The 24,892-nt window shown below is 37.8% G+C and overlaps 1 protein-coding gene across 1 annotated transcript in view; it reads right to left on the reverse strand.

Annotated features, from left to right (window-relative positions):
- Positions 1–5,294: 5,294 nt before the first annotated feature.
- NECAB3 (N-terminal EF-hand calcium binding protein 3) overlaps positions 5,295–24,892 on the reverse strand; it is a 106,085-nt gene continuing 86,487 nt past the window's right edge. Inside the window, exons 6-13 of the mRNA XM_060772353.2 lie at positions 19,198–19,334; positions 16,471–16,592; positions 14,738–14,817; positions 13,773–13,826; positions 13,361–13,473; positions 11,204–11,284; positions 9,836–9,927; positions 5,295–7,142 (exon numbers count right to left, since the gene is read on the reverse strand). Of these exons, the coding sequence (XP_060628336.2) occupies positions 7,114–7,142; positions 9,836–9,927; positions 11,204–11,284; positions 13,361–13,473; positions 13,773–13,826; positions 14,738–14,817; positions 16,471–16,592; positions 19,198–19,334 (708 nt within the window). The 3' untranslated portion in view covers positions 5,295–7,113. The remainder of the gene's footprint in view (positions 7,143–9,835; positions 9,928–11,203; positions 11,285–13,360; positions 13,474–13,772; positions 13,827–14,737; positions 14,818–16,470; positions 16,593–19,197; positions 19,335–24,892) is intronic.

The following is a 24,892-nucleotide window of genomic DNA, read 5'->3' on the forward strand; positions in this document are numbered from 1 at the left end:
TATTATGGAACTTTAAATGATTGTAATGATGAAAATTTGTCATAGGCTTCAGGAAGACCAAAGAGGGCTTATTCGTGACATGCATAAGCAATAAAGGAATATCACATTATGATGAAATTGTCTTTTTGGTTGTTGTTTGTAGTGGTATGTAATTGGTATGACAGGGTCTCTAGCAAGGAGTATTCAAAAACCCTGGATATTTGTGAACTTTTGCTTTGCCTAATCAACGGAGATCACATTTTTAGAAACTAGATAACATGTAAAAAAAAATACAAGTAAAGAACTGGATGTGTTTATAAACCAGTAGCTGAATGCACTGGCTGAAAGATCTCCAAAGATTATCTCCAATATAATTTTTCCTTCAATCTCTGGATATGAAGTAAACCATTTCTAGGCATCATCTACACTGATCATTGAATACAGTTTGAAGCTATTTTCAAACTGAGTTGGCCAAACTTCCACAAAAGCACTCAAAAGAAAGCTTTTAATGTGCATCAGTGCTCTGTTGTTTCTGTAATCACAATTCAAGCTTCCAGATTTCCTATGTAATTATTCACACAGTGAAACCACTTTCTTCAATACCAGTTTGAAACTGCATTAAATGGTCAGTGTAGATGGGGGTGCAGCGTATCTATCCAAATATCTCTGAGCAAAAAAGAGCATAAAATTAGATACTTTCTGATTATACTCTAGCTGAATCTGTTGTTGCGGCTGTCTCCAAATGTACACATGTACAGTGAATCAGAGAGAAAAGAGGAAAGTAGATTTGCCTGCTTCAGTAGATCAACCCAACCTGTCAAAAAAGTCCTTGATTCATTTTGGAATAAGCTTTCAAGTGGTTTTTTTTAAAAAAAAACTTATGCAAGGCCTACCCAACTTGGTGTTTCATCCCATATGTGAATATTGTTGGTATAGAATAAAAACTCTGATGAAATATTTTGAACTTTTTTGTGAGGCAGGGACCTATCCACATTCTTTCTACATTATTTCTCCCTTTAGTACCGCATTTTATGTGAAAGAAGTAATGCCCAGAAGCATATCTACTTTTTTTTTTACCTTTTTTAAACCTAAGATACAGCTATATAAGATGCCTTTTGTACATCTGATCAAAGAAGATCTGGAGAAATGCTTGTAAGTGTTAGAAGTATACAATTGTTGAGCCATCCTTCTGTGACCTTGGCTACGGTACATTAAAGGGCAAGACTCAAGATTCACTTATCTCACAAAGTGTGATTGAACAAAAGCATGCAAGAAAACCTAGCCTGGTGAAATAAGGCAAGTGATTGATATTAACTTAAGAGCCATTGATTTTTCTGCCTTCTCTAGAACTAGGACATGAAAAAGGTAGCATGTCTTCTGAAAAGATAAGTCTTAGATCAGAGTTAATTGCAAACAACATCAGTAACGATCGTAGAACAATTGATACAACATGACAGAAGAGGAAATAATACCAGCCCAGGTACTATTTTAAGTTTTGTTCGATGACCTTGAGAGAGACTCTCTTTTTCTATCTTGTAAAACTTTTCTACGGTATTTTTTCAAGTGATATAAATTCAGAGCTCTAAGTATTTAAAAAATAATTCATTGAATCGATCATTTAATACTTTGTAGAAACATTTATTAGACATTGATTAGATGTAATATATGATTTCTGTACCCGCACAACTGCTACACCAGTGAAGAGTTCTAGGTCTTCCAGATGTTACGTGGTATGCTTCCATCAGAAGTTACCATAAAGTCATGTTGGGAGAAGTAGGATCCATCTCTAGGAATTTTCTAGGTCTTCCAGGGCAAAACTATACATCTGGTAGAAGTCATTCATTTTAATAGGGTTCAGTTACCTGTTTCAACAATACGTTCAGGATTGCATCCCCCATAGATATGGTGGGCATTCTGTATGTGAACATATTCAATTCTTCTAAGATACATGCTACACTGAACACTTAGAGTGAAACTGTATACAACTGTATGTGCTAAGCTTTCATATTGTATATGTGGCCAGCATCCTATTCAGTAATTATGATGTCAGGAGACTGATTTACAGCATTGTAGTTGTTCTAATTCATGTTTATGTTCACTGTACAATCAAAATTCATACCTTTGAAATTTCACATCCCTGAATCCCAGCACAGCTATTTCCAAAATGGAGAGTGGGGTGGTGAATAATCATGAGTTTAGATCTCTTGTAATCATGGGTTATAGTAAGACAGGCAAATATGGCAGGATCACTATGGGACCTTGTCCCAGCAGGCCCCACTATAGAATCATAAAATTGGAAGAGACCACAAGGACCATCCAGTCCAACCTCATGGCCTCATGACCAGGAAGGAACTGGACATGTTATCACCCATTGAACTTTCTCCCTGGTACCTTGTTTTTTCTTCTTCAATATTTAGGGAGAGGCTGTGAGAGTTCAAAGGCAGAATGTTGGAAGGAAGGATTGGGAGATGTCATAGCAATTTTTCCAGTGCAAGATTTCAGCCCGTATTTGTATAGTGACAAACAACCTTAGGTTTTTAAAATATAGAAATGTCCATTTCATTTTGTACATGGATACTATGTTAAAGATAATTATAATATGAATATAATTCTGTATATTTATCAGGTCAACTCTTAGGCAGCACTGTATTGAGTATTTAGCTTGTATTCTCATTGTGTAGTGGTGGGTCCTCTGTTTCACCAGCCGAATGTCTTCTGAATCACATACTCAGTGTCTGGTAATCATATCAATAAGGTGGTGAAAATGTATTCTAGGAACCACACATGAAACTTCAGGGAGATTTTTGAACACAAAATTCCTTCTACACTTTTTTTGATCAAAAACACCCATGTCTTCTAGAGACTAATTTTTCCCCCCAAAGAAAAGGTTTCTTCTTCTTTCTTTCTTTCAAAAGGAAAATATGTCTTGTTGACTTTCTGCTTTTGAAAAGGTTTTTTTTGGGAGCCCACCATTCCTAAAATGGAAAATTTCCCCCCATGATTACAGAAAAGATGAGAAATATTTTGGCTTTTACAAAAACATTTTTTGTTGGTGATGTATGTGGAGCGTGGCAGACCAGAGTGGGCCAATATACCCCCCATCCCTGATAATTGCCTTTCCTCATCATAAAATGTATGTGTGTCATGAGAAATCCAAGCCGTTTTACTAAGCAGAGACAGTCCATTCTTATCTCTGATTCCAAGGCATATCAATGTCATATATTATTTTCTTGATACGTTCAAGACATTTGAAATGTAAATCACTTTTATCTCTAGTCACTGGTAAGACTGGATTTTCATCTTGTAGTGTTGAAGAGGTCTTTTCCACCCTATTCATATAGAGAGAGGACATCCCTCCTGTTGTACCAGCTACCAAGCACAATTCAAGGTGCTGGCTTTAGCCTATAAAGCACTAAATGGTTCTAGACCAGCTTGCCTGTCTGATCGTATCTCCCCCTATGAACGGCCTCGGAGATTAAGATTGCCAGGGGAGGCCCTGCTCTCGTTCCCGCCTTCCTTGCGTGACTGGTGGAGACAAGAAAGAGGGCCTTCTCAGTGGTGACCCCTCGGCTATGGAACTCCCTGTCCAGTGACATTAGATTAGCCTCCTCCCGCCTAGCCTTCAGAAGGAAAGTAAAAACTTGGCTTTGGGAGCAGGCTTTTGGAGAATAGTGCAGTGAAATAACAGATTTGGAATATGTGCAATGACTATGAAAAGTCTTTGGACTATAATTATGGATGGCATGATTTATATTGAATGTAATGTTTTTAAAATGTTTTAAATGCTTAATATGTATTAATTTTAATTTAATTTTAATTTTAATGTTACAAGAATTGTATGTGTTTTAAGGCATTGAATAATTGCCTATATGTAAACTGCCTTAAGTCCCTTCGGGGTAAAGAAAGGCAGGGTATAAATAGGGTAAATAAATAAATACTCCCACAACCACAATCCGACTTGCTGACCCAGTGCTCATAGCAGCATCTTTTCCCTGGCAGCATCATTTCCTTCCAACTCAGCAGAGCTATAGGGAAAAGAAGGTTATAGATCAATGGCCTAAATGTTCAAATGACTACTAACACATTCTCAAGTATAAAAACTTCCCAAAATATGGTACGTGAGCATGCAGTCAAAGGCTCTATATTTATTCGAGACAAATTCAAAGCATCATTACAAAGGAAACTGCAGTGTCTTTAGCCTCAGTTATTCATACAAGACCTAGAAGGAAATTCACGAGAAGACAAGCTAATGCAGGAGTGTGGAATTGTTTATTAAGAGATAAAGAAATTGGAGATACAGCCATATTTGCTTACTGAGTACAGACAGAGCCTTGTATATACACAAAAGGAATACAAAATAATCAGGCATTTGTAAAATGGATAAGTAACTTTCCTGCTTTTGGAGCAATAGTTTTCTCTTTTTCTTTGCTTTAAACATAAATAGCACCAGGTTGCTGTGAGTTTTCTGGGCTGTATGGGGCCATGTTCAGAAACATTCTCTCTTGACGTTTCGCCCACATCTAGGCTTCCTCAGAGGTTGTGAGGTTGTTGGAAGCTAGGCAAGTGGGGTTTATATATCTTTGGAATGTCCAGGGTGGGAGAAAGAACTCCCACTTGCCTCAAACAGACAAGAGTTCTCTCTCCCACCCTGGACTTTCCACAGATATATAAACCCCACTTGCCTAGTTTCCAACAGACCTCACAAACTCTGAGGATGCCTGACATAGATGTGAGTGAAATGTCAGGAGAGAATTCTTCTGGAACATGGCCATACAGCCCAGAAAACTCACAGTAACCCAGTGATTCCAGCCATGAATGCCTTCGACAATGCATAAATAGCACCCCTTATTTGTATGGGGAAACTACATGCCAATGGCAAAGTTTGGAACCATCCATTCTGAGAAAGCAATGTTTTGTTTAGAATTCTTTTTTTTTGTTGTTGAAAGGTCCATTAAGTGCTGTTGGGCTGCCTGTTTAGAAAGATCAGCCAGATAATTGCAACAGAGCAACAGACTGTTCAGGTTCCCCCAAAGAAACCTGGGAATAGTGGTTTGATGAAGACACTGGAAATTCTGCAAGAGGCACAAGCTCCTCTCCTCAAAGTCCCACAATTCCCAGAAAAGGGGAATATGATCAAACCTATATGGCAAATGTTATATACTTGTGCCTTGAAGGGTTTTCAATGTACTCCTTATTTCCCTAATAAGTGCAACCAAAACTTACAGTTAGGCTGAATATAAGGAAATCTTAAGAGCCCCTCTTCCTTTGCTATGAGAAAAGATATTCTGTGGAAGGGAATGCTTACCTGTTTCCCCAACCGTTTATTTTCCCGTGAAACTCCCAATTAGGGAAGTAGCAGTAACTTGCCTGGTCTACATTTTTACATGAATGTAACCTGCTGAACTTATAAGTGAACCAACACATTCTTGTACACTAAAATCTGCAGGTTTCAGACATCTGCAATCTGGTTTGCAACTTTTAAAATCTGCAAAAAATGAGTATATTAAGGAAAAGGGTGCACAAAAACTTTCATTATACTGAGGGAAAAAAGCTTGCAGAAAGCACACACAACAGAAAATGTGTTTATGAATTTTTTAAAGGGAGAAATCACAGAAAATGCGTATCTGTGAATGCTAAGTTGGACATCAGGGATAAGGATTTTGTAGCATTCGCAAACTGACACAAAGGTGGGATGAAACAATTTTACTATTGGGGGAATGAGGAAGGTGTGAAACTGAAATGCCAAAATTGGTCCATCCTTGCTCCCCATCACCATCAATTCATTTTCATTTCATGAGAAAGGGGGAGACTTACAGTCCTCCTTTATGCAAACATCAGTCTGGAATACTGGGAGAAGCAAATGAAATGTGCAGTGGCCCCATTTGGCCTGAGTACTTGTTGTTCATAGTTGTGAAGCCCTTACTAGATCAAAAGTGATGATGTCACTTTTATTATGAGACCTAACCCAGTTAGTTTATGTCAGAACTTGGAAAAACTACATGTTGGCTGGGAAATTCTGGTAGCATTACTTCAAAAATGTCCCCAGGCTCTAGTTTCTCCATGAAACTACAGTTGAGCATTAAAGCTTTTATTTATAGATGAGAATGGCCTCTGAGAAAAGAGGGGTTGACCATCCCTGGATTAAATTACAGCACCATCTTCGTTATATGATGCCTTCAGCTATGCTGAAATAAAAGCATACTCACATTCAATTGATTTCTATTTCATATGAATTATTTTTAAAAAGAAAATAAAGTTTTACAATGTCTTGGATTTTATGCAGTGGCCCAGAACTCATATTTGGTTTGTAAAAAATTAAATGTCACTGTCAAAACACATATTTGAGTAGGGATTTCAGCCCAGCTCGGAAATGCAAAGAAAGCATTTACAAATTTGAACATGAATAATGTGTTTTGGATATGGCATCTAGCAGAACAGACCTGATAAGCAAAGCCCTAGGAATCTGGTCAGGTTGCAGAAGGAATAGTCATGTCCAAGGATGGGCAACTTGTGATCCTCTAGAGTTTACTAGTCTTCAGCTTATGCTAGTCAAGATTTATCAGAATTGCAGTCAAATAATTCCTATTGTATGGATCACATTTTCCACATTTCTATACTAGTTATTTGTTACAAACCAATGACCGGCTTTAACAGAGACTCACTTGGAGGGGAACAGAATCTAAGGCGATCCTGCTATAGTTCCTTATGATATAAGAAAGTTAGTTTTATGGTAAACATAGACAAGGTTCCCCCGTCAAAATATCTGAAAACATATCTATATGTTTTGCACTGCCATGTTACACTGGAGAGCCAATTGACTATCCTTTCACTAGTCATAATTCTTCAGTGATAGTTTGTTCTTTTAGACAAAATGCTAACACGGCTATTTTGTTGTAAAACTTCTATGTCAAAATGGAGGAAGGATGCAGGTGATGTTCAGGCAGGATGGCAGGGTGCATTCCAAAGTGCTGTCCCATTCCCACAGTTGCAGAAAAAAGGAAGCATTCCACATGAATACAGAGGAAGAAAGTAACATTGAAGGAGAATAAGTCGAGGAACAGCAACTCTGGAAGGAAGGCTTTCTATGAAAGATAGTGCTTGATCCATCCACATGCTGGCTTTCTTGAGGGAACCTCAGTTATTGTTCATGATCCACCAGGATGCTGAGGAGATAAATGCAAGAAAATTACTAAGGTAAGATACATAAACTGGATTACTATTCATTCTCAAATATGAACCTAGCTAAATCATAACAACCTTGCCTTTATCAAATGGGGTCTTATGACCATACATATATCTTGTTGAAGGCTTTCAGAGCTGGCCTGGAATCACTGGGGTGTCAAGTGGTTTCTAGGCTGTATGGCTGTGTGCCAGCAGCATTTTCTTCTCACATTTTGCCTACATCTGTGACTGGCTTCTTTAGAGATGCCAGCCACAGATGCAGGAGAAACTTCAGGATAAAATGCTGCTAGTCCATAGCCATACAGCCATGCAACACCCCATACATATGTCCTTGCCTGATCAATGTAGCTGTATTGTTGTATATTAAATCATAATTTCCTATGACGTATCAACTAGGAAACTGAGGTTTAATAAATCACAATAGAATGAGAAATTACAGAGACAGTGCATGGCATAATTTAAAAGCTAATCAATACTACACTTGAACAGGACAATCTTGAGCATAAACTCAAAACTATGTATATTTTTTCCTATGGAAATTAAGGACGGTTTTCAGAATGTGTATTAAAGAAATCGTGAACAATTACAGAAGTTTTGGTGCCCTGATTCATCTGCATGTGTGTGCATCCCTTCAAGTTGCCTGTTGATTTATGGCAGCCCCGTGGATTTCATATGGTTTTCTTAGGCTTCATCAACATGGACCATTTAGTGCAGTTGAAAGCTAGTTTCACACTGCAGTGGCCAAACAACACACTACCACAAAAAGAGTGCAAAAGAAACCTCTTAATGTGCATCAGTACTCTGTGGTGTGTGCAACCACTATCCATGTATCAAATTACTTCCAGGGTTTTCTGTTTCATCTGCATAATGAAATCACTTTCTTCAGTATGATTTTGAAATTGCATTAAATAGTCAGTGTAGACAACATGCCCTTAGAGAAGAAATGCTCAGAGGTGGTTTCAGTACCTCTGAAATAAATCATTTAGTGTTCATTGAATGGTCGCCCATCCACATACTAACAAAGGTTTATTTGCTTAGCTTTTAAGATCAGATGACATTTAAGCCTTTGGATGCGCCGACTAGTTTTTATTTTAACAGCTTGGTGCGTCTATCCTGTGATCCTAATGAAACTCAAGGCAGCATTCACAAGTCACAACCTCTCATACCTGCTTAAGCTAGTTTGCTAAACAAATGCTACGTTCAGCAAAGGACAAGAGGGATCCTCTCACCTCTGCAGGAGTCTACTGTGTACCATGCAGCTGTGGACAAGTCTACATAGGGACCACGAAACGCAGCGTCCAGACACGCATCAAGGAACATGAAAGGCACTGCAAACTACTCCAACCAGAGAAATCAGCCATAGCAGAGCACCTGATGAACCAACCTGGACACAGCATATTATTTGAGAACACAGAAGTGCCGGACCACTCTCACAACCACCATGTCAGACTACACAGAGAAGCCATTGAAATCCACAAGCATGTGGACAATTTCAACAGAAAAGAAGAAACCATGAAAATGAACAAAATCTGGCTACCAGTATTAAAAAAATCAAAAATCACAACAGCAAAACAACAGAGGGGAAACAAACAGGCACATAAAATCACTCTCAACAAAAGATTCCCCCCAGGCCCTTCCAAGCCACTGAATGCTAATCAAGGTGATCAGCTGAAACATTCACAGCTAGCCCCAGCAGACAAAAGTCCTTTGCCTCACCCTGGTCATTCCACAGATATATAAACCCATTTTTCCTACTTCCAACAGACCTCACTCCCTCTGAGGATGCTTGCCATAGATGCAGGCGAAACGTCAGGAGAAAAATTGCCTCCAGAACATGGCCATATAGCCCGGAAAAACCTACAACAACCCTTAAGCTAGTTTGTTTGTTGTTGTACTTACACACAGCTAATGTATTATAATCTCTTAATCTAAATCTCATATATTTCAGTAAGGCTGTGCATCATGTCTTCTGCTTGTCTTTGCAGTTTATATATATCTTATGTCCTGCTAGTGATTATAAAAACAACAATAAATACACAATATCTTTATGTGCCTGTTTAGATGTCTCCCTCTGTCTCTCTCTTTTAATACTTTGTCTAATGTGCTACTTCTACCTGTCTGCTGATTTCTGTTTCCTATCTCTATAATAGGTTGTAATTCTATAAACTCAACTGTACTCATGAGCAAATAAATGTATAATAGGCTCAGGTTTAGGGTTGGGGAACTTCTGGCCTTTCAGATGTTACTGGACTGTAACTCCAAGCATCCTTTACCATTGGCTATTCTAGGACTGCTCAGTTGCAGTTCAATGATATCTGGTATGCTCCTGATAATACAATATGGAAATTAGTTTTGAAATTCCCAGTGACAGCTAGATCAGAATAGATACATATTAGAAGTTAAATCAGAGCTAGATAAGTGGCCCTTTATTAAATGTTCTGAAAGTGGCAGAAAAATTCTCCAAAACTCTTCATCATGCAAAATAGTACATGATGATTAGGGGAAGGTACTCAAAGTCCCCAAGTATTGCATACTGTATTGAACACTGAGTGTTTCTGCAGGTCCAAGATGGAGATGGAATGTGCTTGAAACAATGTTGTGTGCTCTCAGAATAATCTTTTCAAAGAAAAAAAAGTGTGGAATAACCAGGAAGCTGTATTGAATATTGTCCTACCTGGAAAAAGCATAGTGGTCAAGAGTTCTGGAGAGTCCAGTATGTCCATGATGGCACGTTGGAACTTCATACTATATTCTGATTGCACATGACTGTAAAGGAAGAAGGAGAATTGGAACAGAATACATTTGTACCCTTCTAAGAACAATAAACAACCAATCCTATCCAGCCTCATGCACATAGCTGACTTCCTAGACTTTGCTCAGTGGTAACAGGTATTCCTTAATTCAGAGTTTCATGATAAGTGACACATTTTTTAGAAATGCATCATTTCATGACACAGCAATTCAGTTTTACTAGTAAACTGGAGGCCAAACCAACCCCTTATAAGAGGTATGGACACTTATATAAATTTCATTCATATTTTTTCATTCATAAAAGTTTCATTCATATTTTTAAACATATATTGTTTATTGCTTATTTCACATAGATTCAGAGGTTTCTCATCACTTTCTCCTGACACACCCATACGACACATTTACACCGTTTGCAAAGCTCTGCCTTAACTCATCAGAAAATTTTGAAGGACTCTGTCTATCCTCTATCCAAGGCCCCTTCTACACTGTCATATAATCCAGATTAGTAAAGCAGATAATCCACATTATCTGCTTTGAACTGGATTATATGAGTCTACACTGCCATATAATCCAGTTCAAAGAAGATAATCTGGATTTTATATGGCAGTGTAGAAGGGGCCTAAATCTTCCATGGTCCAGCAAATGTTTCTACCACTTGGCTTTTATTTTCCCACAAACTGTTACATTAAGGATGTACTGGCATAACACTAGGCCTTTAAAATGTTTTATAAATGAGACCGTGCTTTGCAAGTCCCTTAACACAGTAGACATGACTTCCCATGAATCTGGGTTTGGTGCTATCAGTATAAAGGAATCAAATAATGGATCAAAGCAAGGTTAAAAGCTAGGACTCCAGGACTATTTTCAAGATGTTAGAGCTCAATATTGCCAACCAGATTATTATTATTTTGTTTACTTAAAGATATTTGCCAAGGGAAGAAATATTACATTTCCTACCCATATAACTGAAACATCCTTAAAGAGGAAGACTTACAAAGACAATATTTACTTGTTCATCTGTTCAGTGTAGCTGCCTCCCAAATCAGTATGCATAGGAATGACTTCATGAAACCTTACATACCTCCAACATTATTTTGCACTATTAATTTCACAGATGAAAACCAAGGTATATGTTGATAAACAACATAAGAGTGTGGTCATTATGGTAAAAGTCATTAACATGGAAGAACAGTCAAACATTGTGAGGCTGCAGTTTGGTCTAATGCAGTGTCAGATGTATATTTTCTTCACCTTCAGAAGAATAACCCACCAATAGTAAGGAACCACCCACCTTTTCCACGAGGCCACATCTTGCCAAAACTCATAGAGGATGAAGCATGTGTCATTCAACATCATTTTGTGGGCAGATACGCTACAGGAAAAGAAGGCAGAATTTGAAGAAAATGGTTGTCATTGTGTGCCAGACAGTGTGTTGCTGTGTTTGTATCCCTGATATCAGTCTGGTTTTTGTGATTTTTCAAGGAAATTTGGACTTAGGTGACTCTTAGGAGAACCTGTTATGCGTTTTCCATTGCCTTCCTTTGAGAGAGTGGCACTTTCACAAGGTCATCAAGTGCATTTCCATGGGGATTTGAACTATGGTCTCCAGAATTATAGTCCAGAACTCAAACCACTATATCATACCACTTCTCCAGGCAGTATTTGTAGATATAAAATGAACTTTAGTATTGACAGTTAATTTCACTCTGGTATCATAACTGCTAACCATTAGTGACTCATGGATGGATTCTTAGTATTGTTTTCATAGAAAAGATAATGTGCCCATGCCAGTGTTAAATAGCACCCAGTACTTTTTAAAGAGGTGTTCTAACTTTTGATAGTGACCACATTAATTACATCAGCTTTGTCAGGTAGAATAATTAACACCCAAGCTTTTATCTGCTGCTTTGAATGTTTACACTTCCTTGACTTTCAAGAAATTGCTAGGCATGTCAGTTATCTTCAATCAAAGGAAGGAATATTAATATCATACCTCTCTTTGGAAGGATCATTTATATAATCATTTAAGGGTCAAGTGAAAGGTCATGCTTGACATGAAATCTGAAAAGGCACTCGGTCCCTTTCACATTGCTTAATTATAGCACCTTGATGCCACTAACTGTCACTTTCCATCCTACCAAATCCTAGGACTTGTGGTTTGTGAGGTATTTAGCATTTTTTGCCAAATGCTCTAATGTTCCACCAGCTACAAATTATAGACTTCCACAGCATGCAGCCATGGTAAATTAAATTGTCAAAGTTCTATAATTGTGAATTGTGAAAGAGATCTTTCTGACAACTTTTTCCAGTCACTCTGGTTATATTAGGAATACATGATCTTTCAGATGTTGCTGGTATCCACTCTCTTCAACCTAGCCAGAATGGTGGGGGATGATAAGAGTTGTAGTACAGCGATGTAAAGTGGGCTTCACATTTCTCATTTCTCTACTAGTGTTTAGCTATCTGCTCATATTGTTCCCCAACCAATGATTTGGTAGGGAAGTATATCATATCAACAACACACAGCAAAATGTGGCCAAATGTTATGGGGAATAATGTGGTACGGGAGAGAATTCAGCTTGGTTGCTGCTTTTTTGAGCCAATTACATGTTGGAAAATACATTGCCCCCAAAATATTTTTGGGATTTTGCAGCACCCATGCTGATTCTCAGTTATGACACCAAGTGATTAAAAAAATTAGAATCACATAATTTTTATAATGTGTGTCTTAATTAACAAAGTGTCTTGATTTGCATGCTCATCAGTCTGAAATGTGTTCCAGTAAACAATAAAGGTATGCCAACAAGCCTCCCCAAATCCCTTTTTGGAGATAGTGGTGGGATAGAAATAAAGTTGTTGTTGTTGTTGTTGTTGTTGTTATTATTATTATTATTCATATTAAGGATAATTTAATAGTCAGTCCATTCCAAAGTGTTTGTAATGTACACATTAACACATAAACATACCGGATTTACTTTTGCCATTATTGTTGCAGAAATAAGAGAATTAGTTTCTACCAAAAGTTGGCACCTAAATTCTAGGCAGCCTGAACACATTTACTTTTACCAATGCTTATTAGTAAATTTGGAGATGTGTGTGTGTGGTGGCTGATCATCATGTCAATGAATGCCTTTTTCGGTCTTTCTGTATATTTGGCTATCTACATAAAAATATAAGCAATAATATTTCTCTTTGTCTAGTAGGCTTTCACATAGTATTTGTCTTTTTTATGAGGCTGTTAGGTGGACAGCTTAGTTCATAGATGTTTGTCAGTATGAAACAGAATTGTATATACTTAAGGTTCTATAAATAATACCTCCCTGGCAGTTGGCAGAGTGAGTCAAGTTCATTCTCTGAAGACAGAGAGTTCAGCCGAAGCCACAATTACTGTTTCTAAAGATGTTTCTTATCCTAGCAACCTATAAAAGTCAAACGCTGGAAGACTTACTGTAGGCAGCTGCTCTGTCCAGATGTGATTTCTGTGTAGGATTGGAATGCCTGGCAGAATGCCTCTAATCCACTTTCTGCCACTGAAATTTGTCTCTGTGCCACCAAGATGTGCTGCAGGAAGAGAAAAATATGCCAAGGAGTGGGTGAGCAGTTCCAATTATAACATGCCATGTTCAAGGTTATCTTGGAAGGCAGACCTTCATCTATTATCTCAGAAGCAAACTATTAATTATGAGGATGAAAATTTAGGGAGAACTGCTTAATGACACTACTCAGGAAATTCACTACATACCACCAAAGCATTTATGGTTTGTTTGTTTTTTGGTGTGTTCCCTTTCTTACACATAGGAACTTGGGCAACCAATTAGTAATAATGATATCAAGCAATAACAATAGGAAAGATAACTTACAGAGTCTCTTCCTTTGCAGACCACATTATCTTTCAGAGGTTCCAGCCTTGGACTCTGAATGGGCAGAAATGCAGAATTATTGCAAAAGGTGATAAATTAACACAAATGCATAATAATAATAATAATAATAATAATAATAATAATAATAATAATAATATAATGATAAACTTTGTTTATATCCCGCCACCATCTCCCCAAGAGGACTCGGGTGGCTTACATGAGGCCAAGCCCAACAACACATCAGTAAAACAACAAAGCAGCAAGTAAATAAAACAGTACAATTAATATAACCCACATATAAGCAGTAACACACAAAAATTTAAAACCTTATGGCCAGGCCAGATGTAATAGATTAAAATTTTAAAATAAATCCTGGGTGTGACAGAGGTAGGATGTATCTAAGTAGGAGAGTTTTAAAGGGTAATGTAGGGAGATCAACCCAACGGGTAGTTAACGTGCTTCTGAGGACATTTTGCAGGGAACTGGTCAGTGCAGGGTATTATTTCCTTTATTCAGGGAAGGCACACTGGAACAGCCATGTTTTCAGACTCCTCCTAAAGACTGCCAATGTGGGGGCTTGTCTGATATCCTTGGGGAGTGAGTTCCAGAGTCGGGGGCCACCATAGAGAAGACCCTCTCCCTCGTCCCCAACAATTGCACCTGCAAAGGGGGTGGGAGCAAGACCAGGGCCTTCTCTATGGTGGCCCCCCAACTCTGGAACTCACTCCCCAAGGATATCAGACAAGCCCCCACATTGGAGATCTTTAGGAGGATAAATGTATATAATAGACCCCAGAATCATCTTTTGCACTGGATCTTCACAGTCACTATAAATTAATACCAGAATGCCATGGATGTATTTGGAATACCATTTTTTGTGGAAGTAAAGCTGCCTTGGAATCTCAGAGGAATACATGGAGACTAATCTTCATTTTATGTACTACTATTTTCATCTGCTGACCCACCTTACATTCCAGTTTGTCAATAAGCTGCTGTAGCTGATCAACCTGAGTAGTCCAATGGCTGTTGGTGTTCACACAAACACCTAGATGCAATGCAGAGAAAAGTCTGAGATGAAATCAAATGACGGCAACACTTGTATCAGAAAGGTTTTGGATGGATAAAAAGTTAGACAGACAGGACAGTAAACCTTCACTCTTTCCTTTTGTAACAAATCAGGGAGATTTACTTGATTTGTAATTCTTCCACGATTCCTTTCACTCAATCTCCCTATCCCCAAGCAAGGCGATGTTCCATTCTCTCTGTCTCACACAATGTTTTCTCTGGCATGTTCAAATATTTCATAAATAATTTACTCTGTGCTTCAAAATAGACAGGAGATATATCTGGAAATGAGCCACGACCACTTCTAATATTGAATTATCATTCGTGGGCATTCTTCCTTATGTCATTCCTGCAATGAAAACTAAAGTGGGTGAGTCTTACAGAAAATACTGCTTCAAGCTCTTTATAAGAATGCTGTTATGATTCTGTCTGTCTGAGAGCTGAAAAACATAAGGGGAGACAAGTGATTGCCACAAAGCAATAGCTACGCCATCCATCTCCTAGGCATGGAATGACATCATCAGATCCAGCATTTCTCCATGACTGATACAGACATGTCAATACACAGAAATAAAGAGCAGGGGAGAACTAAAAGTAATTATCTCTCTGTGTTGTCAAAGGCTTTCATGGTCTGACATTTCACCCACATCTATGGCAGGCATCCTCACAACCTCTGAGGATGCCTGCCATAGATGTGGGTGAAACATCAGTAGAGAATGCTTCTGCAACATGGCCATATAGCCCAGAAAACTCACAGCAACCCAATTATCTCAGTGTAGACATGATTGGGAAGATACAAGTTGGAGGGAACTCTCTGTCACTTTATAACAGCCTCCGACTTGTAGTATGTTTTGAAAAAGAAAGCCAATGTCTCCTAATTAAGACATTGAACTTGTTGAGATAGGCATACTAATAATTCGTTAACCTCAGTAGCAAATGGTGGCTTTTATGCATTAACTTTCATAAGTTAAATTGAAATATAGAATTTCTAAATAGAGAATTTTATGCATGAACCTTCGTAGATTAACCTTAGATACAGAACTTCCATATCACTGTGCAAGGCAAATCTTTTCCTCATATGTTGATAATGAATTATCAGTTTTCGAGTAATTGAGTAATCAGCAATTATGGCTATGTGAAGCAATGCATTGTTAATTGCAATGAAAGAATATGTACAAAATTTCTTGATAACACATTCCTCTATCCAGTTTACACATACTGCTCTGATAGAATCCACCCATATTGTATGTAACTGCAGAACCTCCCTGATAATGCAGTCCATTCACAAGAGAAAGTCTTGGAAATAGATTTATTACTACAGCAAGCAAAAAGTCACTAGTAAAGTTTGTGCAAGAAAGTCTTAGTTTTTCTATCCACTCCTACTACCCTCTCTCTCAGGTCCATGGCAACTCAGTCCACACTACTCTTCTCAGTCCTCTCCCTAAACCCATTGTCAGACTTTTCCCATGAGAAATATTTCCAGAGATCCGGGTGTCATCTCTGCCTCCCCATCGGCCCCTCCTTCTGGCTTTGAACTGTCTAGGGAGGATTTATGGTGTTTTGTTTTCCATAACATCAGAAATCTTATCCTGACAAATACTAGCACAAATACTAACACAGAAATTGTTCATACCTGTGGTCAGCATCCCAGAGTAAGGATCCGTAGGAGACAAGCAGATGTTCTTCTGAACTCTACGGCCACATCTTTTTATAGCACGTGGGCCAACAAGAGTTTGCGATTTCTTTACGTTATTCCTAAAAAGCACAGAATTAGCACAATACACTCTTAGAGGCCATGCTTAATATGTCAATGAATCAAAATAAAACAAAAATTTATCACATTTTCAGAAGAGGTGCTTCCTGAAGTGGCGAAATATGATTCTTTGTAATAGCCTGTGGCTTTCCTTCTTTTTGTATCATGCAGTTAGCATGTTTTGTATTGTGACTGACCATTTGGAAGGTATACACTGGTTTAATTTGAAAGACTGATAGCTGAGATATGTACCTTTGAGAAAATTCCACAGTGAGAGGAAAAACAGGTTAAAAGTAGAAAATAAGCTTTCTCCATAACAAGTCACTGACTTTATGTAACTTTATGAATGCAAGATCATTAATCTTCCAGTAGGAGAAGACAAAAATGGAATCATAGTTGGAAGAGACCACATGGGACATCCAGTACAATCCCTTGCCATGCAGGAAAAGCCCAATCAAAGTACTCATGACAGATGGCCATCCAGCCTCTGTTTAAAAGCCTCCAAAGAAGGAGCTTCCACTATGCTCCAAGGCAGAGAGTTCCACTGCTGAACAGCCCTTAAGTTCAGGAAGTTCTTCCTAATGTTCAGGTGGAATCTCCTTTTCTGTCACTTGAACCTATTGGATATAGCTCTTTTTAAATTGTTATTGCACTGTATTGCACTGTCTTTTTTGTCTAATTGCACTTAACTGTTTTTGCTTTTGTATTGTATTGATGGCATCGAATTGTGCCGATATGTAGACTGCCCTGAGTCGCCTGCGGGCTGATATGGGCAGGATATAAGTGATGTAAATAAAAATAAATAATAAAATTGTTCCAAATCCCAGTTTCCAGGAAACTTCTTCCTTATGGCATCCTTTCACATATTTATATATGGCTATCATGTCTCCTCTCAACCTTCTCTTCTGCAAGCTAAACATACCCAGCTCTATAAGACACTCCTCATAGGGCATGGTCTCCAGACCCTGATCATTTTAGTTGCCCTCCTCTGGACACCTCCCAGCTTCTCAATATCTCTTTTAAACTGTCATGCCCATAATTGGACATAGTATTCCAGGTGAGTTCTGCCCAAAGCAGGATTGAGGGGCACCGTGACTTCCCTCAACATATGCTAAACATCATTTTAACCTAAATGTGAGAGTGTACATTCAGGGTAATTTATTTAATGTAAATTGTATTATATATAATTTAGAAGTAATGGATAATGGCACCTAGTGGTTTTTTTTTTTTGGTTAGGATTCAATCTAACAACCAAAAATTGGGAATTTTGAATGTCAGTGGATAACTCCTCCTACCTACATTTATGATGCTCACCACTTCATCAGATGAAGGTAGAGAAGTGTCTTCTCCCCGCTTCTCTCCTCTGCCAGCATGGAGTCTCCCAGAGCTCATCACATGGCGCAGGGCTACTTCTGGAGGGACTCCATGGGCTCCATGCCAGCAGGGTGTTGATAGCAGAGAGAAACGGGGCCCAGAGAAAGCCAGAGGAGGTGAAGAGGAAGCAGGGTCTAGCAAGAAAATACTGTGGGAAGTGATAGCACAACCCCAATGATGCTCAACTGTGGGGAATGCAGCGTTACACTGCCACATGATTTCCTCTGCATTACAAAGGGCCATCTGATGAGGTACTTCTATATGTATAATATGTATGTAATAAAACAGCTGCATGGCATTTACTCTGGTTCTCACTACAATGCAGTAGAATATAGCTGGAAATTAAATAATTTCTCCTAGAAAGAGTGTCCTCTAGCCTTTGGGGATATCCCTATATAAAACTAGATCCAGGATTCAGACTGTATAGCTTACCTATTTGTGTAATTGTTCCTTTATTTCCATAGGTCCTTTTTGAATTATGAGAGCCCTAAAGCAATTCTGTTTTCTTGTTCTGAGGAAGTTTGCTATTGCCTTTTTGAGAGAATGTGATTTTCTCAGTGGGGTTCCAGAGCTGAGTGGAGATTTGAACCTTGGACTCATGCTAGTTTACTTATCTTTTGAACCAGTCTTATTTTTGTTTGTTTTGTTTTGTTTTGTATTCTGACATTCAATGATGAAACAATGGCTTCTTACAGAATGAAATGGAAGAGCCAGTAAAACCCATGATAAATTATAAAAATCATAACATAAACTAAAACATATTGAAACCATACAAAATCATAAATTGGAATTTGCTATTTAAAAACTTAGATCATAACAGACAATCCACTGCTAGAGACCTCCCTGAATAGACATATCTTTGCACACTGACAGTAGAACAGCAGGGTGAAAGTTAGTCTAATCTCTGTTGGAACATTATTCCATAATCTGGGAGCATTTACCAAGAATTCACTCTCTTATGACTTCATTGAATGTTTCACGCCATTATCAAACATACTCTGAAAGTGGTGTGAGAAAGGGAAGAGCTTCTACTGCTGATTTCAAAGCCTAGATATGTTTAAAAGAGAGCATTCACTCCAGGACTGGAAGCCTGGATCTAAGTCCTATAAACTTTATAAATCTGAAACAGACCCATCAGCTGTCTTTGTGAATGTGAGAGAAAGGCCTTCCTGGAAGATCCAGAGTCAAGCAGACTCAGATGGAGAGATATAGTCTATCAGACAGTTTTTGTACCTTTCTTTGCCAGCTTGTTCTTCAATGGTGTCTGAAGCCCACTCCAATGAAACCTGCAAGGATTGTAACTGGTTCATCGTCTCCCGCAATAGGAAGCGAGTCACAAACTGTTCCATCTTGGAAGAGCTCTCATACACCTGGAAGGATAAAGGCACAACGGACAGCTGAATACAAACAGGCTTCTGTACTTCAATATCCAAATTAAGAATCTTCCAGAATCCCCGATCAACCCAGCAATACTTTAGAGATAAAAACAAGACTTTAGTAACCACCCCAGTTTTGACATATGTTGCTCTTTTTATCCAAGGAATCTCAGATAAATAAATGGAACTGTCAATATCGACAGTAAAGATGAGAAACTATGCACAGAAATAAGCATTAAACACCAGGCTTCTTCCCATGAATGAGCAACAGAAAGTCTCCACTGCTTTGTTTATGAGGCAAGCTTACTATAACACTCTGCAAAGTCTCTGGAGTGTGGCAGTCAAAAAATGAAATGTTTTGCCTGGCATCACAGAGAAAATATTAGGCTCCCGAGAGACGTGATTTACAGTTCCATCTCCCTGATCCAGAGAAAATTGGAAAAAGCAAATACTCACTGGATGCCACTCAAAATTTAGATCCCCACCACCAGACCAAATGCATAAGGATTAACTGGTTATGGGGACAGTAGACCCTTTCTTTCCCAAGATGTAACTACTGGATGTGGTTGTGGTTGGGTTAAATAAGGCCATTGCACCCAGAATAAAAATCCAATGAGATTCCTCTTCATCCCCAAATTCCTAGCATTAAAACTTTTAAAATTGTTTTTAAAACAGTGCAAACATAAGAGCATTTTTTTAAAAAAAATGGCAGTTGGTTTATCTGAAAACAATTATTATTATTATATACACAACAAGAGTAGTACACAGCAAACAAGATCACTATGCTGGCTTTTGTATTAGATCACACATTGGATGCTTCCCAAGTGTCTAGGACTATGTAATATATAGGTGAATAATGCATGCAGATCTGAGTAGGGTGGCCTTTTGCAGCGGACAGATGGTAATTTTGTCAGCGCTCATTGTTTTCAAGTGCTGGCCAAGGTCTTTAGGCATTTCACCCAGTGTGCCAATCACCACTGAGGCCACCTTTACTGTCTTTTGCAAGAGTTGTTGTTTTGTTGTTGTTATGCTTTTTTCTCTTAAAGAGATTCATAGTAGTGAACAGTGGTAAAAACAAGACAATATACAATTTAAAACTTAAAGACTATAAACATTAAAATAGAATCACCTAGCACTATCTAAAATGAATAATTAAAGTCATTAAAACATTAAAACATTAAATAATAAAACATGACACAACACCCTTAAAACAAGGCGAAACATATAAAGCAACCACCAGAGTAAATCAGCCCAATAGACTAAATGTTAGTTTTGGGGTTTTTTCTTACAAGCAGAAGGTGAATCAATAGAAGGCTAGAGAAGACCTCTTTGGTAGGAAGTTCAGAAGTTTGTAATCAATGCCTAAGCATTAACAGAAATAGCTATCCTATCCTGAAAGCAGATGGCAGACACTGACTTACACACAGAGAGATCAGTGGTGGGTACCAGATGAGAAACTGTCCTGGGCACACAGAAGACTGGGCGACTTGGAAGGCGCTGAACAGACTACACTCTGGCACCACGAGATGCAGAGCTAACCTTAAGAAATGGGGCTACAAAGTGGAGTCCATGACACGTAAGTGTGGAGAAGAGTAAACTATAGACCACTTACTACAATACAGTCTGAGTCCTGCCACATGCACAATGGAGGACCTTCTTACAGTGACACCAGAGGCACTCCAAGTGACCAGCTTCTGGTCTAAGAAAATTTAGTATAATTCCAAGTTTTTAACTTTGTGTGTGGTTTTTCTATACATTATAATTGCATTCTCTATTCGCTTCTGACACAATAAATAAATACAAAGAGAGATACACACATCCCTTTCTTTAAAGCATCATGCACATTTTGGATGTTTATCCATATTAGAAAATGGGGCTATACCAGACTGCAAAAATCACATGTTCAACCTACTCTCAGGACTCCCCCCCCCCCCCCCGGGAGAAAACCTATTTAATGCACTGGCTGATTGGGGTTTTTTTCTACTCTATTCACTACGTACAATCAAACCTTTCCCTGCTATGTGTATTTTGTAACTGCTCCTGCAATAACAGATTTCTTGAAAATTATGAACTCAGCTCTGCCAGGTGGCAGAATTAGCTACTTGTAATTTTCAGAAATTGTGCCTAGGAAGTCTACACCTTTAAAAGGTGTGTTGTGTGTGTATAAAGAGTAAATACTAGATTTAGTGGCTTTTTCTTCTTTCTGAATACTGAAACCTATTCCAAGTTTAAGGGAAAAAGACTCCTTCCCCAAATTGTTGTAACACAGTTCAGACTAAACAAAAAACAAAACAAAAAGCAACTGCAAATACTGTCAAAATTATAATTACAAATCAAATAATACTTCAGCAAGCATTTTATACAAAACCAGATGAGGAGCCTAGACCCTCTCATTGCAAAGGCTTTTATATGGGGATTATACTATTTGACTCTATTCATTCTATAAAGTGGCCACTTTATGTCATTGTTATTATTATTTTATTTCTTTACTGTATTTATATAATGCTTTTCTCACTCCAGGAGGGACTCAAAGTGGTTTACAACAAATAATGGCAAAATTCAATACCTCACATACATATAAAACCAAATCATAAATCTAAACAAAACATGTAACTATGCATTAAAATCAATAAGACAATTAAACATCAGATAAAACAACATTTAGAAATGAGGACATAAAATTAAAACCACTTAATATAAACATTAAAATAATATGACTCAAACTTGTAGACTGGGGCCATTCCAAATATCGATCACACATATTCCATATTTATTTCTTGTACTGTGTTACTTTACTGATCAAAGGCTTGGTCCCATAACCAAGTTGTTATGTGCCTTTGACTCACTTCTGACTCATGGAGTCCTTCATATTAACCTATTACATGATTTTCTTGGCAACATTTGTTCAGAGTTACATTTGTGTTCCTCTGAGGCTGAGAAAGTGTGACTTGCCCAAGGTAACCGGCCAGTGTGTTTCCATGGCTGATCAGAGATTTGAACTTCAGTCTCCAGAATCATAGTCTAATGCTGACACCATTATATCACACTGGCTCTGCCTGACACAAACATAAATATATTTTTATAAAAGAAATAATAGTTCATTTAGCAATTATTTTATTTTATTAAATCTTTGCCAGGCAATTAAGTTCCACATTTTTAAAAACAACCCCAATACCACCAGGTTTTATTTGGGAAAGAAAATGAATAGCTCAAAAGCCCTTTACCCACTGAATTATGCTTCAAGCAAAGAACCTGTCCTTTTGCACACAATGGAAGAAAGGCAGAGTGTTCATGAGTCATGCAATTAGGGCTCAGGTAATAATGAAATACTATATACTCTCTCCTTTGCTTTTCTGTATAATGAGTCAGTAACAGTAATGATCTGTACTGAATGGCTACTTCATCTTTATCCATTTACCAAATGAATGCGAGCAAAAATCTATTAGGCTTGACCTGATTACATAACTGCGAATTCACTTGTCTAGCCTCAAAATTCATCTCAAAAGTCTATTCTTTAAAAATTGAACTCTTAGGTCTAGTTGGATGTAAGAAGACTGAAATCTTTGTGCCATCAGAACATAGGTTGTGCTGCCAGAGAAATAAAACAATTGATGGAGACATTAAAGTGAAACACTGATGGATGAAAAGAGGTTTCTGCCCATTCTCATTCTTTGAAATCTCCCTTCTTCCCATTTGTCATGGAAAGAATATTTGAAAATATTTGAGAAGGCTTCAAAAATGGGTTATTCAAGTATTGAGGAACTCTGGTAAGGATAATCTGAGATTGGGGAAAAATCTGTGCAAAAAATTTGGGAGGATTTTGGTGCAGAAATGTTTTCTATACAGAAAATGCTGTTTCTGCACGAAAAATCCATATGTATGTTTTCACAGAATACATACCAAGCTGTAGATAGTCTGAAAAGTTTACAGTTTTCCACAACTTGCTTGCAATGAGGAGGAAAAAATGTACAATTGTTCATTCTTTCTTGGGAAAAATAAATTTATGACTCTTAAATCTTCATGACCTTCAACACCACAACACACAGTCATTGCTATTTTTGATTCAGAAACAACTTTGCTTAAGAAAGAGAAAAAGATTAGGGGGGGGGGGTGGAAAAAACTTTTTTTGCACCTCTTAAGACCTCTCTCAGAATTCCATACATTTGCAAAGCTTGCAGTGCATTTCAGAGGGAAAATATATTCGCATAGAAACATTTCTAGCATCTATAAGCACTTGTTTCCAACTTGCAGGATAGCCTTGAATGCAAAGTGAAAAAATATCATGGTAGAAGATATTTGGGAAACTGGTATAGCTAGGGTTTAGCATCTCCCTTATCACCCAAGATACCCCACACTTCCACCTCACTGCAGTTTGTTCAAAGTTAGATGATCATATCTTGGTTCCATGATATGAGTTATAAAAAAAAAAAACCTTTTACCTACACTTACTGCTCCTTTTCTCCTCTCTTACTAATGCAAGCAACCAAATGAAGACGCCTTCTACCATAGTTTTCTGGTTGCTAGCTTCAAAACAAAATTATGGTCACTAGCTTCAGAACAAACCTGGTTATTAGCAGAGCTCAAACTGGGATAACATTTCGAAGCTTCCTCTTGGCTTGGTAATTCCAGGTTCTTAGTTTAGATGTTAAGATGAATTCTGGATAATTACAGATCTCTTTCATAGATTGATTGCAATAGAAATGGAGAAGTGTACTTGGCTATATCTCAAGCCCCATATTAAGAGAATGGCAGGATATTAATTGATTCATCTCTCTATTCAAGAGACTATTTTCTGAACGTTATCTATCTGCTAAAAACATTCTGTCCTGTAAGCTGAGATTTATAGCCCTGGCATGTTTGAGGAGAGACAAATCAATGTGATAGGTTTGGATGTGACAAGAATCGTGGAAGACGCGTGGTTTGTTCAGCTACTTCTGTTTGCAGTGGGAGCAATGTGGTGACACGCAAAAGTATGTTCCTCATAAACAACATATTCAAATTACCAAAGGACATGAAAGGCAGCTGACAATTTCATAAATCTATCCTTCACTGTTAAAAAGAAAGGACATCTGGGCATTCACAGTAATAGATCAGAACCAGAAACAGAATCCCCAAAGAAATAATTATACCCTTAAAGAGATAAAGAAAAAATTGAAACCTGCCACTAATTAAAACTGTCCCCTTTCTAATCTTTAGTTAGCTCATCTTCATATTAAAGCCTGCAGTTCTAATTAAAGAACCTATATTTACAGATTCTTTCATTAGTTTTATTACTTCAGTGACTCATTTATGCAGAGACGTGTATAATGAACTGATGAATTAATGAAGTATCTAAAATGTCTATCCATAAGGTTTGACTATATAGTAAAACTTTACTCATTTTCAATGCATTGAAATGTAGTGACTTCTCAAAAATGAGGTATAATGCAAACCTTATGTTCCGATTAAAGGGAAGCAACACAGCAATTATTTTCTTTCACTTTTAAATTAATGGAAATTTGCTAAGTGGTTGTAAATTCTAAACAAATGTACATTGTGTAGGATGTCAGGAA

The sequence above is a fragment of the Anolis sagrei genome, chromosome 4, assembly GCF_037176765.1.
Source record: "Anolis sagrei isolate rAnoSag1 chromosome 4, rAnoSag1.mat, whole genome shotgun sequence".
Classification (NCBI taxonomy): domain Eukaryota; kingdom Metazoa; phylum Chordata; class Lepidosauria; order Squamata; family Dactyloidae; genus Anolis; species Anolis sagrei.